The 16,832-nt window shown below is 39.0% G+C and overlaps 2 protein-coding genes across 6 annotated transcripts; one reads left to right on the top strand and one right to left on the bottom strand.

The window, feature by feature from the left end:
* Nucleotides 1–598: 598 nt before the first annotated feature.
* Nucleotides 599–9,430, top strand: LOC309707349 (uncharacterized protein). 4 transcript variants are annotated; one of them, XM_082534663.1, is made up of 6 exons: nucleotides 599–904; nucleotides 2,790–3,012; nucleotides 3,115–3,198; nucleotides 4,595–4,645; nucleotides 4,792–4,830; nucleotides 7,020–7,202. In XM_082534663.1, the coding sequence occupies exons 2-6, from the start codon at nucleotides 2,908–2,910 to the stop codon at nucleotides 7,053–7,055; spliced, it is 315 nt and encodes a 104-aa protein (XP_082390789.1). In that variant the 5' UTR covers nucleotides 599–904; nucleotides 2,790–2,907; the 3' UTR covers nucleotides 7,056–7,202. The 4 variants fall into 4 exon arrangements, with proteins under 4 accessions (XP_082390789.1, XP_082390787.1, XP_082390786.1 ...); XM_082534661.1 differs by lacking the exon at nucleotides 7,020–7,202 and adding an exon at nucleotides 7,215–9,430 and having other exon boundaries at nucleotides 600–904; nucleotides 2,843–3,012; XM_082534660.1 differs by lacking the exon at nucleotides 7,020–7,202 and adding an exon at nucleotides 7,215–9,430 and having other exon boundaries at nucleotides 600–904.
* Nucleotides 9,431–11,376: 1,946 nt separating this feature from the next.
* On the bottom strand, nucleotides 11,377–15,847 carry cUnh3orf18 (chromosome Un C3orf18 homolog). 2 transcript variants are annotated; one of them, XM_082534659.1, is made up of 6 exons: nucleotides 15,490–15,847; nucleotides 14,091–14,527; nucleotides 13,962–13,987; nucleotides 13,536–13,665; nucleotides 13,341–13,376; nucleotides 12,578–12,630 (listed from the first exon to the last, which is right to left on the bottom strand). In XM_082534659.1, the coding sequence occupies exons 2-5, from the start codon at nucleotides 14,355–14,357 to the stop codon at nucleotides 13,371–13,373; spliced, it is 429 nt and encodes a 142-aa protein (XP_082390785.1). In that variant the 5' UTR covers nucleotides 14,358–14,527; nucleotides 15,490–15,847; the 3' UTR covers nucleotides 12,578–12,630; nucleotides 13,341–13,370. The 2 variants fall into 2 exon arrangements, with proteins under 2 accessions (XP_082390784.1, XP_082390785.1); XM_082534658.1 differs by lacking the exon at nucleotides 13,341–13,376 and having other exon boundaries at nucleotides 11,377–12,630.
* Nucleotides 15,848–16,832: the final 985 nt, after the last annotated feature.

Below are 16,832 nucleotides of genomic sequence, written 5' to 3'. Positions count from 1 at the left end.
CTCCATGTTGACTTATTATTATTTCATTATTATTATTTGAAAATAAACAGTTGTATAATTTTTTTAATAACTGGGCTACACTTGTTAAAAGTACTTGAATACAAAATCCAAAGATTGCATCTAATCGCAACTTTTTGCGTGCTCTATAAGTTTTTCTGCTGATGACTTCAAATGCTCTTTGCACAGTTTTTGAAATGAGCTGAGCCGGGGTTACATTTTCCCCTAAAGAAAATGTATATGATAGTGCTGCTGAGCAAACTTTGTTCTTCTGAAACTCCATTTGATGTTTTATTCCTTTATGACACAGTTAACATCTCTTAGCACTGTAGGTGGGGAGATAACAGAGGGACAGAGAGTGAAACTTTTTGCTTGAAACAGTGCAGACAGTCTGCTCTCACAACTCTGTTCTGCTGAAACAAACTGAACCTTTTCCTCCCTTCTTTGGGGAACTTCCCAGCCCCCAAACCCCACTTTGGGAACCCCGGAACCAGACCCTCCTGTCTGATGCCCGACTTTCTCCCTCTTAAGTGGGTGGTCCAGGGAGCTTTTAGGGGCGGGGTCCGCTGTTTCAACCCTCCTACCCTCGTTCTTTCTTGAAACATGCTTTAATAGAGAAAGTATGCAATGCATACAGCTCTGCTACAACCCCCCACTATACTGCATCTGGGGTATTCGTGACTGGACGTCTGGGGGATCACACACATTTCCGATTAGGAGGAGGGAGGGAGAGAGAGAGAGCGAGAGGGAGCGAGAGAGAGGGAGAGAGAGAGAGAGAGAGAGAGCGATTACCCTTTCATTCCAGCCAATGAGACGGTCGATACACTAAGATTTTCATAGTTGTGCAGGAGCACAAAGTGGAGTGAGTGTGTGTGAACTTCCAGGTAAAACTGCAAACCAACTTAAGGTAAGTCGAACCGCCTCTGCTCCCTCTGTTATTTGGCGCTGGCTGCATGGGCAGGATTGCTCAGCCAGAACACGGAGCCTATAGCCTAAATGTATGTCCTGCTTTTGAAAGCAGAGGTTTTGCACCTGTGTTGCTTGCCTTTGTCCTTGGCAATGTTTTTTTTTCCTTCTTCTTCCTCCAGCTCTTTCTAGCACACGGTTCATCCACTTTGGCGAACCTGTTATCGGTCCAAAAACCCAAACACATTAGAGATCGATTGCGCAAGTGATGGAAGCAGGGGGATGTTGTTTGGTCAGCGTCGACTTTACGCTTTAAAACACTGCTGGCCTGTTGCTCGACTGTTGTTTTGGCGTTTGCATGTGCCAGTTACCAAACTCAAGTCGACGCTTTGGGCTCACGGCTTCGCTTCAGGAGCGCCTCGCGCACCTTGGTAAACGCTGTAAAAGAATGTGTTTTTATGGTTGCAATTGCCGCCCATATGCAAAAAGTACATTCAGTCCCGTACTTGACTGCCAAACGCGGACTAGTTGAGCGGACGGTCTGCTGCTGCAAGAGAAGTGCACGTCGCCTGTTGAGCTGTTTGGAAACGAGTTTTAAAAGCGACGAAACGACGTCGTGCGTCTCGTTTGGCTTTAAATCGTTTCAAGCGAGGACGTATTTCTCAAATTACTCCGACTTCCTGCTTCGGTGCAGCCGTTTTTGATAGGCTGTGTTGGCAATTAGTGTTTGGCACATTCCTCGCAGAGCTGCCCGTTGTGGTAAGCGACCACCTTGGGACATTACCAAAAGTCAGTTTTAAGTGGTTATTTATTGTTTGTTCTACCCATGGAAATAAACCCATCACGTTTACAAATGGTTCGACCAGTGATCAAAGTGGAATATACAATGTTTACAGTACCAGTGCTATTAATCAGGCCCGTGATGGGCTGCAACTAGAGCTGAAACAAGTCAGTCGACAAAATAATTCACCAATTGATTTTTTTAAAATTAATTTATTAATTTATTTTTTACAAAGACTTAACTGGCAATTGTTGTGAAAATCGATTTAACGTGAAAAGTAGTTTTTTTTTTTTGCAAATGTATATAATGCAAACGTTATAGCCACCTGAATGTTGGTCAGGCAGTCCAAGCGACACGAAGACGTCCTGAAGGGCTGCAGGAGCTGTGAGGGCCATTTCTCGCCATTTTATTGAGTAGACAGTTAATCAGCTGTAAAGGCCTATTTAGAGATTACAGATTTACTTTGTAAATCTATCTTTTTGACCAAACCAAATACATTCACCTAAACCTTACACATTACTATAAGAAATTAAATGACTCTTACATTATCCAAATAGCTGTAGCTTTATTTCCCAGTTTTGCACTACAGGCTCCAAACTGTAAATTTACTAGCAGTTTCAATTCTTTTTGTTAAGTTTTTGCATGTAGCGTCTTTCATTTCTTGCAAATCATTGTCTGAGTTGCACAAGTTTTATGTCGCATCACCACACATACAACATGCAACGCCTAGCAGAGGGCAGATGGAAGTGGGGAGTGTAGTACAGTAGATGCAGATTTTGGATGGTAGATTGAGTTGTGAATATCTGTGCTACTTTTAGTCTCTGCACACCATTCTCATGTTTCCTTGCATTTGCCAGACCCCTGTCTGTGTTCCGATGAACTTGGTGCCAAGGCTTATGTATAAGCAGTTCCCACGCTTGCTCTTGGAAAAGAGTCCTGTGTGATCCTGAATTATCCTGTTAATGATGTCATTAAGCACTGATTGGAACTCATTGTGGTAATTGTGCAAAAAGAAAATTATTTGAAGTGGTATAATAGAGCTGATTATGCTAAATTTGTCAGAGACGATTGCTGCGCTGCATTCAAAACGAGTCATTTTTTCCAGGTTCCTTTGCTCGCATCTCCAGCTCCTGATACTCAACTCTGCTCCTCTTTAAGCCCTCGAGGCCGCTGCTCCAGGCTTTGATGCCCACACAGTTTGAAGCAGGTGGACAGACGCAGGCATGAGTAACAGTGGGACCAAAGAGCCATCTCCTCAGCCAAGCACTGCCCAGTCACCTCCTGAGCCTCAGCGTAGGGGCAGAGGTCGACCAAGGAAACAGCAGCAGGTAGGACTCCATTTATTAAGCATGTGAATGTGATGAGCTTTGCCTTACTGAGCCGATGGCGTGTTTACATCTACTAGATCCGCATCTAATGTTTCTTCACAGGAGCCTGTTGGACCACCAACTCCAAAGCGGCCAAGAGGACGACCAAAAGGCAGCAAGAACAAAGGCCCCAGAACTGCACTGAAGGTTGAAACTGATCAGAGTATAATTTCATCACAGTTAATTTGTTTCAAATAACCAAACATTACATAATTGAAATTGGCATAATAAGAAAGCTGAAATGGATGCAGATGCTTAGGGTTTAGTGGCAGTGTCTGCACTTTTTAAAAAATAATTCAGACTTTGCAATCTTAGTGGGCTTAACTTTGCAATGTACCTGTGTTAGTGAGGGGGTTTTTTGTGTGTAATACAATTTAATTCAATTATACTTTTGTGGCTACAAAGCAGCCATCACAGGGGCAAAAATGAGGTTGCAAAACAGACAGAAAGAAGGACAAGCTCAAGTTAAATCACTGCAGTTTTTATGCCTCATGCGTTATTATTCTGACAAATAAAACATTGTCTTGTCAGGAACAACGATTACATTACATAAGTGGTTGGAAGTATCAGAGTGGATGGACTTCCTTACACCACCTTGCTTACACCAGCTTTAAAGACTTATTTTACTGTAAAGATCAGCAATTTTCTGGCAATAGACTCGTGAATGATTTGATTAGTCTTTTCCCATATAAACCAACCAATATTCATCGTTTTGCTGCTTGTAAAATTAGACAGAAATTTGTGTGCATATAAAAAAATTAGGTTTCACTGTAGTTTAAAAATAAAGTAAAGAAAACTTGCTGTAGAAGGTGTGACATCATCATCATCATCATTGATCCACATCTTGTAGTGGATCAACTATTTGGCTAATCATACAAAAATATGCTGAAAAATATCATTTGAAAATTTTCTGTTTTGTCAGGAGACATCAGACTCACAAGATTTCTTTTTTATTCTTCATCACTAGCTGTGAGGGGGAAGTGTTATTGTCAGGCAACTGAGCTTGTTAAACTTGTTACAACATGGCAGAGAGAGGTATTTCATGTGTAAGCCTGCAATTAGACATGGCAAATCACACAAATCCATCCTTTGTGTTTTCAACCTGAACATTTCTCAAAACAGAATGATTTTAAAGAAAAGAACTCCACGAATATTAATTTAAACATTCCTCTTTAATTGTTTAAAATCATTTTACTTGGTTGCCAAGTAAACTTTGCACATGCTGATGCCTGCGAAAACTTTAATTTGGCATATTGTTCATCTGTGCAGGCACTGTACATGCATACAACTCCTAAATTCTGAAGTTTTGTTTCAACTGTTGACTTTACCAACAGGAGTTGTACAGCCCCATCAAAGTATTCACCAAAATGTTTCTTTAATTAAGGAAATGGTGCCACTCCTGAGAGGGGTGTTCCCCCCTTGACCTACAGGAAACTGTATCTAGCAAATAAATATGGCTGCTGGATTGAAGATTGAAAAACTACAATACTCTAAAGAAAACCACAGGATTTGTGTTTTCAACCGTTTTTCTCTTCCTCTGCAGAAAGTAGAGCCCATTGGAGAGAAGCGACCACGTGGGCGACCAAGGAAATGGGTATGAAGCAATCACTGACATTCATGGAGTTAATTGTAAATGTGTGTCCAAAGCCTCCAAGGTGTCTGTGTATGCTGGAGCTGAGCAGTCCTTGAGGGCCCGTTTTCCTTCATGTTTAATTAATTCTGCTGCCTCTCTTTTCACAGCCCCAGAAAGTAGTGCTAGAAGTAACTGAAGAACAGCAGGTGAGGAAAACGAAATCTTTAAAGGGCAGTAGGGTGGTCCGGTTTTGTTTTGATGTAGCACTTTGAGACGCAGGTTCCCACAACTGAAACGCTGTTGTTGTTGTGAAAGTGCCGCTGTTTGAATAATGGAATTAGGGCCTGTGTTTAAGATACGCTTGAGACAACTTCACAAAATAAAGTAAACCACTTAACATTCACAGCTGCGTTCCCCACTATATCAAATTTATGGCTTAACAAACTTAGCAGTGGCTTTGCGGCGGAATCCTTAAAACATTTACAATCATCAAATCATTGAAGTCTCTTGCAGTGTAATCTGCATTATTAGAAGTCACTTTCAGAGTTTGTGACTGTGGTGTAATGTGAGCCCTGCTTCAGTTGGGCAGAAATCTCATTTTGTGTCATACATTTACCTTTTGACTAATGTCAGTTACATTTATGTTGTGAGACCTGCAGTGCTGATTTGCATAGCTTATCTTATTTATTAATATCAAAAGTTCATCATCAAAGAAAAACTACATTCAAAAGTCCCTTGTACTTTTTAGTGAAGCTGCAACTAAAACAACACGCTATAATCTGGCCTGCAAACTCTACAGGGTGAGTAAAAAACAACAAAACAAAAACATTAACAGTTGCGCAAGTAGTGTATGCACTGTACATTTACATAACCAGTCTACTCACAAGTATTGATAAATATCTAAAACGAAGAGCAAAATACAAAAAAATGTCTAACATTAAGTTTTAAAATATTGAATCTGCTTGAAACTAGTAGATAAAGATTTCTAGAAAGTTGCACCAGCTAGTGATGAATATTTATATAATACAAATAAATATTTTCTACTAAATGTTATTTGCCCCCTTTAAGATATTTAATATAGTATACTCAGTAACTTACAAACTTAAGTCCCTAAAATGACATGGTGTTGACATGTCCTCCATGATGCTGCAGATACTATTTTTTTTAAGCTGCCTTTAGTCCTGGTAGGATTTACTGATGGCAATAAAAGTGAGATAGAGAGAGAGACATGATGGAAACACAGCCGCTAATCTACTAGGATCCGCGGGTTATATAAAATTAGGCTTAGTGATGTGCAGCCTGTTGACTTTAAACTGGTCGTGGCACAGAATCCCATCCTCTGGCTTTGTCATTTTAACAGTAAAGTCCTTTATGCTATATGTATACACTCAGCTGCCACTTAATGCATTAAGTGTCACCATAACGCTCATGGTCCATATTCTGAAAAGTGTCCAGTTAACTGCCTGATAAATTTGCAGTACTGTTGATCTGTATTGCAGTACTGGTAAAGTAGCAAGTGACACCAGTGACAGAACAGAAATGCCTCTTAGTGTCAAAATAAAGCCTTTCCTTATATTTTTCTGTATCTGTTCATGGAAGAACATCCCAAATAATTCCATCTTCTGAAAAGTGCCCCAAAATCTAACAATTGTAAAAGGGAAAGACTTTCAAGAAGCGAAACTGCCTTGTTTCCAGGGTACTGAAGCACATTGTCTTTAATTAATCCTTTTTACTCCCCTGCATGTTGCGTATCTGCTCTTTTTAAATATATGGATTTCACTTTGCGCAATGCTGTGTTTCAGTTCAGTACTCCTAGGATTTGTGTATGTTATAACCTTCTCAGGCCTTGGCACATTTTTACTAAAATGCAACTATAAAACCACTTAAAGTCATTACCTTAGCACATTTGATAGCAAAGCTGCCAATGCACATGCTTCTTGCGCTTCATGTACACTGACTTCATGAGGATATGCCAAATTCTTGAAAATTCACAGATGCCGTTGCTAAATTCCCCAGATAAACCGCCAGAAACATCGTCTTGTGACACCAAGTGCTTCTCTGTAACTTTGGTTCGTTTAGCCCTTTTTTTTCTTCTTCTTTTTTTTTTTTTGAATTTCAAATGAAGTTGCACAACAGTTCTCACCGAAGCGGGGCAGTTCTCTTGATGCCCCTCGTGTGTCTTATCGCATCCTCTCCACTAAGCAGTTTGTCAAAGGGGTTGAGATGCTTTAAGAACTGAAACCGTTGAGACAGACTCCATTTCTCAGACGCACACACATGAAGGGGAAGAATGAGTCAATATAGTGAGGGGAAACCTGCTCTAACTGTTCTCTTCCCCTGTCTTTTTGGTTTCCTGATGTAACCGTCATCTTCCTCACATTTCTGGGTCTGACAGCTGGAACCTGCTTCCTCGCACGCAATCGCTCCATGAGATTTTAACAGTCATTCTTGTATTCTCGTGCGTTTTCTAGTATTGATTCATGTGCTTGAGCATCATGAGTCAGTAGACCAAAAGAGATAACAACAAAGTGAAAAAGTGTTTTGGGTTTTTTTTGTTTTTGTTTTTTTTTTGGGTGTCCTGCTGTTCCAGGGCGCTTCAGAAGAGGCTGAGGAGGGTCCCTCGTCATCTCAGGCGGCAGCACAGGAGGAAGGGGAGTAGATAGGGCACCTCTCTACCTACCTCAAGGTTTGGCCTCCGATAAACAGGGGTTTAAATCTGACTCCTATCTGTGATGGGGATTCAGGAACACACAGACACACACACACTCAAAAGTAATTGCAGTCAGTAATTTCTTCTCCTGATGTGATACCTTGGATTTGTTATAAATTTTTTAAGAGTTTTGGATTTTTGGTGAGCAAACTGTGTTTTAACATTGGAGTATTTGATCTTTCAGTAAGGTTTATTGAATAGGAATAGTTCCACTTTTTGGGAAATGCACTTGAGACATACCATTTTCACATATAAATATGCCGTTCATACCTGCAGCATCTCTGAAGCTCGCACACACATATTGTCTCATTTCTGAAATCTAAAAATGTAAAAGCAGTTTTTGTGGTCGTTTTAGACGTGCCTGCTTCTCATGTGACTTTAAGCAGTGAAGGAAAAACAAAAAGGGTGCATTTCCCATAAAAATTGAACTATTCCTACAAGTATGCCAGCTTTCCTGAGCCCCTTAGTGTGCATGGTTGCGTGTGAGCGAGTGTGAGCGCGTATGTGCGGCGGTTGCATGGAGAGGGGACTAGGCTGCTGGCTGAAATGAGACTGGTTAAGAAAAACAAAGGAACCAAACTGAATTGTTTTTATTGAAACATGTTTCTAAATCAAATATCACAAACCCTCGTATGAAACATCGTTACAATATAGACATGGTGCGCTGAAGTCATTATGATGAAAGTTGTGTGAAAGGTTTAAACTGAAAATGAAATATCAAATTATTTGAGGTGTAGGGCAGGGGCTCCTTACAAAAAAAAAAGAAGATTAAATTGGATCCAGGGTTTTGTTTTTCTTCAATCCAGCAGCTGATTTGAGAGAAATTGTTTGAATATTTCATTTAGAAAAGAGAAACCCTTCACACATCATTTAGTCAACAAGGATGTTGACATGTCATTTTTTTTCACTCAGGATTTCACTATTAACAGTGCTTTTACACCATATTGAAACCTCAGGTACAAAACTATTCAGGAACATGTTGTCTACTCAGAAATAATTATGGTGCTGTGTTTGTTGTGCATTTCTGATCTGTATTTGACATTACCAGTATGCCTTGACACAAAGACCTCATTTAAACCTCAGTTACCTTCAGCTTCTTAATCTCTCATTCTACCTCAGTAACACAAAATGATCTCCTGCAAAGTAATCCTTCGCTCCCTCAACAGTGATATACACAATTACTGTACACACACACACACACACACACACGCGCGCAAACACACACAGGTTTTTGTGCAGATATACAGTACGATTAAACACGAGGTTTTCAGGGCTGCAGGCCAACATGTGGAAGCAGATGTTACACTCCAGTCGGGGAGTACAAATAAAAGCATCAGTATAATTTTTTTTTTTTAACTGTATTTGATATAAACTGAAGTGAGATTTTGTTTGTTTGCTCTCCTGGGAAATAAAATGCAGCCAATAGTTTACAACAACCTGATGAAATACTTGCTTTTTAGGGTGCAGTTCCTCATGAAATACTTGTTTTTTGGGGGTGGGGTGGGGATTGTTATTCTTTTCTCATTTTTATTCTATCATGTATTTTCTGATTCTTACACTGTAAATTGTATGTGTGACACTCTTAATACATGGCAGCAAATAACCACAAAGTGCTGAAATACATAAGCGTTATGGCTAACTTCAGGCACCGGCCATACCAGACCGACTAAGGCTATAGCAACAAAACACCTCGTTGTACTGAAGGTATTGGGAGTGCATTTTATGGTCTATCAATTAAACAAGTTTAACTTTATTTAGTTTCATAGAGAGGAAGTGCATCATATCTTGTTGCAAATTTTACAGTCTTCCTTTAAAGGATTGTTTCACTTACCTCTAAAAGCATGCAGCTACATAGCTACAGTACGTACACCTCAATGCAACAAAGTGCATGGGATTTATTTTGTGGTGCTTAATGAACATTTTCTGTTGAAGCTACTTTCTACTTAAGAAAATGTTAACAAAGTGGTTTAAGACTTGTCCACACTAACATACTGTGGTAACTCCCAGTCTGTAAGAACTCTATAAATAAAACTCAGTTCATCTCCATTGCATTCAGAAATCTTTTAAAAAAAAAAAAAAAACGAAATGGGAGATTTTCAAATAGAAACATTAATTCAGAACTAGCTGCATGCCACCAGAAAAAGTGAATGTAGTATTTTTCACCATGAATACAGTACTGTGCAAAAGTCACCATCATTTCTATATTTTGCATACAAGGAGCCAGACTTTCTTGTAATTTTTTAGGTGGACTTGAGCAATAGTTCTCCAGGTTTTCTGAAGGTCTTTCAAAGTTTTTCTTTGGATATTGGCTACTTTCAATCCAGTCTTTGTAGCTGACCATTTATATAGAAATGTTTTTGTTCGTTAAACCACTAAACGCTGTGCTGGGAATCATTCACGCATAAAAAAGGCACCTAACTCAAGGGATGAAGAGTGCTGTGTCTACACATAACAGACAACTTGGCAAATAACCAATTATAAGTTCTTTGTAAGTATCTTTGGGCGCTTAAAAAGAACAAAGACTTCTTTAGTTGAATCTACAAAATATAACAGTTTTTCAGGCAAATACTAGTTTTGCTCCAACAAGGTGACTCCTAAAGATCTACTAGAAAGAAAATCCAGCAAAGCCCTGATACAGGACCTGAAGGGTATACCTGACCCTTTAGCTCAGGGGTGTCAAACTCAAATACACAGTGGGCCAAAATTCAAAACTGGAACAAAGTTGCAGGCTAACATTAATATTTATTGAAAAAAAAATCTTCCTCCAGATATAAGAATGAATCTTTTCTTATGGATCAAATAAGTTTTGCTGGAAAACTGAATATGGAACAAGCAAAGCTTAATACTAAACGATATATATATTAGCTGTATAATACCAGTAGGCCATCTCTAATAATAATTTGGTATGGCTTCGCGGGCCAAATGTAATTAGGCTGCGGGCCAAATTTGGCCCGCGGGCCAGAGTTTGACACCTATGCTTTAGCTGATTTATTTAGTGTTCAAGCCTCATCAGAAATGGTTTTCTGCCCTTCTTAAGGCAGAAACGAGGAGAAAAGGATGAGGTATGCCAAATTACACAAAAACTGGACCAAAAATCGGTGTCAATGGGGCTTATGGATTGATGAATACAAATTAGAAATTTTGGGTACAAATCACAGAAAGGAACACTATCAGTCATAGATTGGCCTCCTCAGACCCCAGACCTCAACGTTACTGAAGCATTGTGGGCTCATCTTGAAAGAGAACAGAACAAAAGAAGAGCTTTGATGTCCTTCAAGAAGCCCGGAGAACTATTCCTGAAGACTACTTAAAGAAATTACAAAAAGGTTGCCTAAGAGAGTTCAGGCTGTGGTAAAGAATAAATGTGGTCATACCAAATATTGAGTTTTTTTCCTTAGAAACTGTATTTCCATGTGTCTAAATGTTTCAGTAAGTTGGTGCACTTATTTCCAAATTTCCTAGCAAAATTTAAAGAAATGAGTGACTTTTGCACAGCACTGTCTCTGGCACCAGACAGTAATGCAGGGAAATGAAATTTACAAAAAAAAAAGTAATTGAACGTTAAAGGTATTTTATATATATATATATATATATATATATAATATATATATATTATATATGTTCGTAGATAGTAAATCTGGTTTCTATCATGAATCAACATAAGTAGCCACATAGATATATAGAATAATCTGGAGAGCTCAGGATGTCTTTTTTCCCTCATGGAGATGTTTCTCATACAAATGACTGAATCCTTTATGTCTAAAACATCAGAGGTTAAGAAATTTCCTGCCTCCATGTAGTTTAAAAAATGTTTTGAGAAGTCGTTTTGTGAACATTTATCCAAATTAGATATCACTTACAAGTTGCTAATTACTGCACATTACTTGAATATCACCATTATTTACTGTATATATGTTTCTTCCACGTAAAATGTACTCATATTATCACTGATATTTTGTATTTCAGTCATTTCATGTATTTCAGCATTGTTGACAAAATTGCAGCCGGATTAGATATTGATTCAGTGTTCATCTGCATTGACTTTAATTTTGTTTTTTGCTTTTGGGTTGTTTTTGCTTTTTTTTTTTTTTTTTTTTGACTATGCTCCCTGGACTACCTCTGAAAACCAACACACCGGGGTCATCTCTGGGGGAAACTCTTGGTTAAATATGTCTAATAGTTCCCATTAGACCTGCAGGTCATGTGGATCATGAAATTTTGAAGTAACTGTCAAACTAGTACTGTTGTAGTCCACATCACTCATCTCACTACATTCATATGACCATAAGTGAATGGAAGTCAGCCTTAAAGGGTGCCTTTTAATTTAACTACAGCTGAGTCAATGTGTGTTATTTTACAAGAGCTGTCTAGATATTTACTCTCTAAATGGGGACAATGTTTTGTGATTTTACTGATAGTTATATAGTTACATACAGTACTTGATCCATTTTCAACTCTTGAAAAGGTTGAAGTGTAACTTGAGAAATCAACTTTTTATGCCTTACTCTTAACACCATTTTGTAGTTATGTTATGTGTTGATGTGTCCTCATCCACTTCCTTAATAGAACTCACAAACCTGTGATATATATTTTGTTTTGATTCTTTACCTTGTGATTTGTGTTACTCAACGTCTGCGCATCACTTATTAATAAAATATCACCTATCAACTCCTTTGTTCTAGATTTGTACAACAAGAACATTTCGTTAGAAAAAGGTTTAAATAACTTTAATGTACACACACGCAGAGAGACAATCCTTAAACGCTCACAAAAGAATAAACCGACTGGGGAGAAACACTTTACTTAAGGATGGAAACACATCCAGCTTTGAATCTTGTCAGGAATGTAGGACCAAAAAAAAAATCACTAGAACACAGATATACACTTCTCTTTTATGAAACATAGACGTAGATACTGAAGCTCAGAAGAACTTTCCTGACAAGCTACCGAATATTTTAACAGCAATGACATGACATGATTTTTTTCCCTTAAAAAAAGTGCATCCCACTTCATTTGTGTGCCCATATGATAACAGTGCAAGATCATACGTGATGCTTCCCGTTGCCCTTCTCCACCATACATGCAACCGCTGCCGTTCCACGCATGGTGACGATAACCTTCATCAGAGCTCCAGTTGCTCCGCCACACAGTCTGGTTTCCCTTTATAGAGGCCAGCAAACCTCGCAAACTGATTTTATCCAATGGAAGAGAGCTGTTAAGCGTTGAGAGCTTTGGCTACATCTGTGAAGACAAGACGACTGGGCCTTTGTGTTGTCCCTTGGGAGCTTGTAAGAGTCTGCAGGAAAGCGGTAGCAGAAAGCAGGAAAGCGAAAACCGTTACATTAAGATCATGTGATGACACAAGCTTTATAGTGTCATTAGTAATAAAAGACAGAAGGAAACTATAACAATAACTAAATTATTCTTTTCCCAGTAATGTTTTGCTACTTTTAGAACAATAAGATCACCTACACAGACTGTGCCAGAAGCCACAGACCACAGATGATGTAAATCATAAAATCCGGAATTATGAAAATACCGGCATGTGTTATAAAACTGATTGATGCCGTTGTCCTGGTTGTTTTACACAGCCAAAATAAAGTTTTGAAAAAAATATTAAGGTTTGAAAGCCATTTTTAGGCTTTCAAATGCATTTAATGCACAACATCAACAAGGACACAGTGGGATAGATTTAGTCGACATCTGAAAACTCTGAAAATGTGTTTGCTTCATGTGGCCCCTGGGGTAGTTTATGTGTAAGGATTTAGTTGAAAGAGTGAGAAGGAAAGGATGTGAAAGGTAATATGAATGTAGGTTCAAAGGAAAAGGCAGTATGATGTAGCGCTGTTTGTCCTCCATGTACATACTCTAATGCAGATTAGGTCAATGAATTAGAGGTTGTAGTTTATTTGAGATACAGATACAAAGACAGCATGAAAGAATAAGGGTAGTGAGAAAAGGGGGTTTTAGAGAAATGGTTGAAACGACACACAGGCCATACTTTACCATTTTTTGCCTTTTATAACTATGCCATTGTCAAAACTTAAAAGGAATTAAAGAAAATAAAGAATTATGACAGCGAAAACACTAAACAGGAAAGCAATGTCATAAGAAAAACATACAAAAAATCTGCACTGAAATCTTCAGATTATACATAAAAATAAACACAAACAGTAAAAAAAGAAAAACTGTCAGTCCTACCTTGGCGTTGGGCCCTGTGATGCTGCCTTCCCGACCGTGATCCAGTAGTTCCTGTTCCAGCAGGTCATCTTGTTCTTCAGCTGGATCGAAGTTGTACATGGGCATGAGCTGGTGTCTCAATTTCTCCAACCTGTGTGATGACAGGTTAAAGATGAGTAAGGGGGAGGAAAGACTTTGAAATTAACATAATAATCATGTTGAACACACACTGAGCCAAACTTGGTGCCCTCTGTGTGATCCTAGTGGTACTAATTTGAGCAAATGATTTGCTTTTTTCAGGAATGATTATGCACTAGATCTCAATGTAAGCTTAAACCCATGAAATACCTAATAAAGATATGTTTTAGTTGAGTTAATTGATTATTTTCCTTTTGTGAAGACTCAAAACAGATGGTAATCCAGCCTTGCTTGGTTGTGGCAACTTACCGCTTCCGTTTCCTGATATACAGCATCTGGAATGGAGAAGCAAAGATATGACGGAGAAAGTTAAATAACTTTTATGTTTTATACTGTGTGAAATGGTTTTGAAGAGACCATGTTTAAATGATTCCTTACTATTGCCACTGCTAAGCCAATGACTGTGATTATGCCAAAAGGTACAAGCAACATTCCCATGCCTGAGCTCTCAATCACGACTTCTGGCAACGCGGTGGCATTCAAATTGGTCTCATTTGTCGTTATAGTCACAGTCATTAACATTCTTGAGGTGATATTGTCTCTGCTTCCAGGACTTGTCGAGAGGAAGGGGATCGTGGAGGTTGTAGGGGTTGTGGCAGTTGTTGAGAAAAAACTTGTAGTTGTCCTAGTTCCATTTGCAGCCATGTTCGAGTGTAGCTGTTCCAACTGGAGTGTGGATCTTCACTATTTGTGTAGATGCTGTTATACTGCTCAGCTTCTAGTGTGTGTCATGATCAGCAAAAGTGTCTTCGTGCTGGTCCGACGTCTCCTGAGGCATCGACGGTGCTTTGGCCATAAGATCTGTAAAATAAAACCTAACACACGAAGGAGAAGCTGATAACTATTTTGCTACAATGAATCTGTAGAAGGTTTCATGTGATAAAATGAATTGAATGAACCATAACCATATATATGAAAATGCTTACATCCTATTTTCTTATTGCTTTTTTACTCATGATTTAGTTAGATCTTTAAAAAAAAAAAGAAGAAGAAGCAAAGAATTAACATTTCACTTTTGGAACCCTCACCCTCATATTTACTCAAACCATGGTGATTGTGCCAGTGGGTTGTGGTAGGTGTTTTGGGCAGGATGTGGGTCGTAAACGCACAGAAGGAAATCGGTATGCAGAAAAAAAAAGCTTCATGAATTTCAGCGGAATGGTAAGCGTTCAAACTTCAATATGCACTGTGAGGAAATGTGTTGGCAGCGTATTCTAACATCAAAATCAACTTACATCCACCCCCCCACACACACACAAACACACACACACACACACAGGTTCCATAAATATCCTCTGCATCCAAGACTTGGTACATGTACTATGCACATCCCATGAGAGTGCAAAGCAGTTTTTCCTTAAGATTTACATTATATGAGGAGTGCTAAAAGACGAACATGCTTTCCATTTTGTTATATGGTGACACAGAAAGGCATAGACATATGATCCATTCCTCCCTCCTCATCCTGTCTGCTTGTGCTCTTAATGAGGAACATGTGCAACTGAAGCCAACCAATGAAAAACAAAGACTGGATTCAGTCATTGCTCTTGTCCAGTTAGCAATTCCTACACTCCACAAAGACGGAGCATGCAACATTTTACATGGTCTTTGTGAGGATGATTGTATGATTGTATTACCATGTGATACGGATGCGTGTTATGTTCAGTTAACGTGTAGTGGATCTCAGCTGTCCTGCACTAACAGCTGAAGCTAATAATCCTGCCACCAGGACCAGGTCTTACTCATGTGTCCTCTCAGATTAGAGATCCATACGTACCTTAACATACAACATGCATGCTCAGAGGTGACCTGCGGCAGACTAGGGGCAGCTAAAGACAGAGAATTTTCACTGTGAGAGGCAACATTTGCTCCAGTATTTGCCCCTCCTCCTCTTCTGCTTCCCCCTTTAGCAATGCAGGTATTGGACAAGCTGTTTACATTGACAAAACAGCCATTTTCTCTGAAGATGGTTTCCACACGTCAAAGAAACCCTACCCTGGTAACCCCCAAGATCTTCCTTTCCAGTTCTTTGATAGCCTCCTAGGATCTACTCCCGTCGTCTTGCCCTTTCTTGTATTTCACACAGCAGAGGTTGCTCTGGGGATGCTGCAAACAGAGATCAGTGCGGCAAGCTCCCTCCCCCTTTACCCTGCAATTGGTCTAATGGCTTCAAGATGATAAATGTGGTTGGCTCCCTCAGCTGTCTGTTTGGCTTTGCAAGGATGAGAATGGGATTTAATGGGACTGCACACCAGATGCTGTCAGACCCGTGTGAATGACTGCATCCGGGTGGCAGGTCTGAGGAAATTAACCCTGTGATGTCTTCTGTCCGAACCTCAATGACCCGAATTCCCCCAGGAACACATGAACAGAAGAAGAAACCAGCAAAGAAATTAGCATTAAAATTTTGTTTCACTGGTAAGGATTTGCACAGTTGCACAAAAATCACCACACAGATAAGTGACTGAACACATTTTATTTTCCATTTTTTTGTCGATTTTAAGAAAATCTGTAGATTCTTCAGGTCATTTTGAACAAGTTTCCAGTCATCATTGCCACAAATTCTGAAAAAATAAAAATAAGGACCCAGATCTGTCTCAGGATCTCCTCTTAGTTGGATATGCCTAAAATACCTCACAGAGTAAGCACCCAAGAGGGACCCTAGTCAGATCCCAAAACTAAATAAGCCGGATCCTTTTAATTGTGGACTGTTAGGAGTTTCAAACCCTTCATGAATTACTGAGTTCCTAACTCAATGTCTAATAGACCCGGCAGCCACCCTTCAGAGGAAGCTCATTTGTAGATTTAGATAAAATGTGTAAAAGCAATAATGACTTGATACACTAAACATTTTCTGATTGATTTGAACAAAATAAAATTTATCACAATCATTGAAATGATAAAATATAAAAGAGAATGCATATAACATGCCTTCATAATCAGTCTCCATCTGCCTACATTGATATTAAACATGAAAAAAATACTAAAGACAAATTCCAATTAACACTAAGTGAAACTACGATGGCGTATTAGGGCCACATTAAGAAAATTATAAATTATTGTCCAATTTGAGAAAGAAGATGAAATGTGGAGGTTAAAGTTGTTTTTTTTTTCAAGTCA

This window comes from Aulonocara stuartgranti (assembly GCF_965226115.1).
Source record: "Aulonocara stuartgranti genome assembly, chromosome: 5".
In the NCBI taxonomy this organism is placed as follows: Eukaryota; Metazoa; Chordata; class Actinopteri; order Cichliformes; family Cichlidae; genus Aulonocara; species Aulonocara stuartgranti.
The sequence above is the reverse complement of the archived record's forward strand: the minus strand, read 5'-3'. Positions and strand labels throughout refer to the sequence as shown.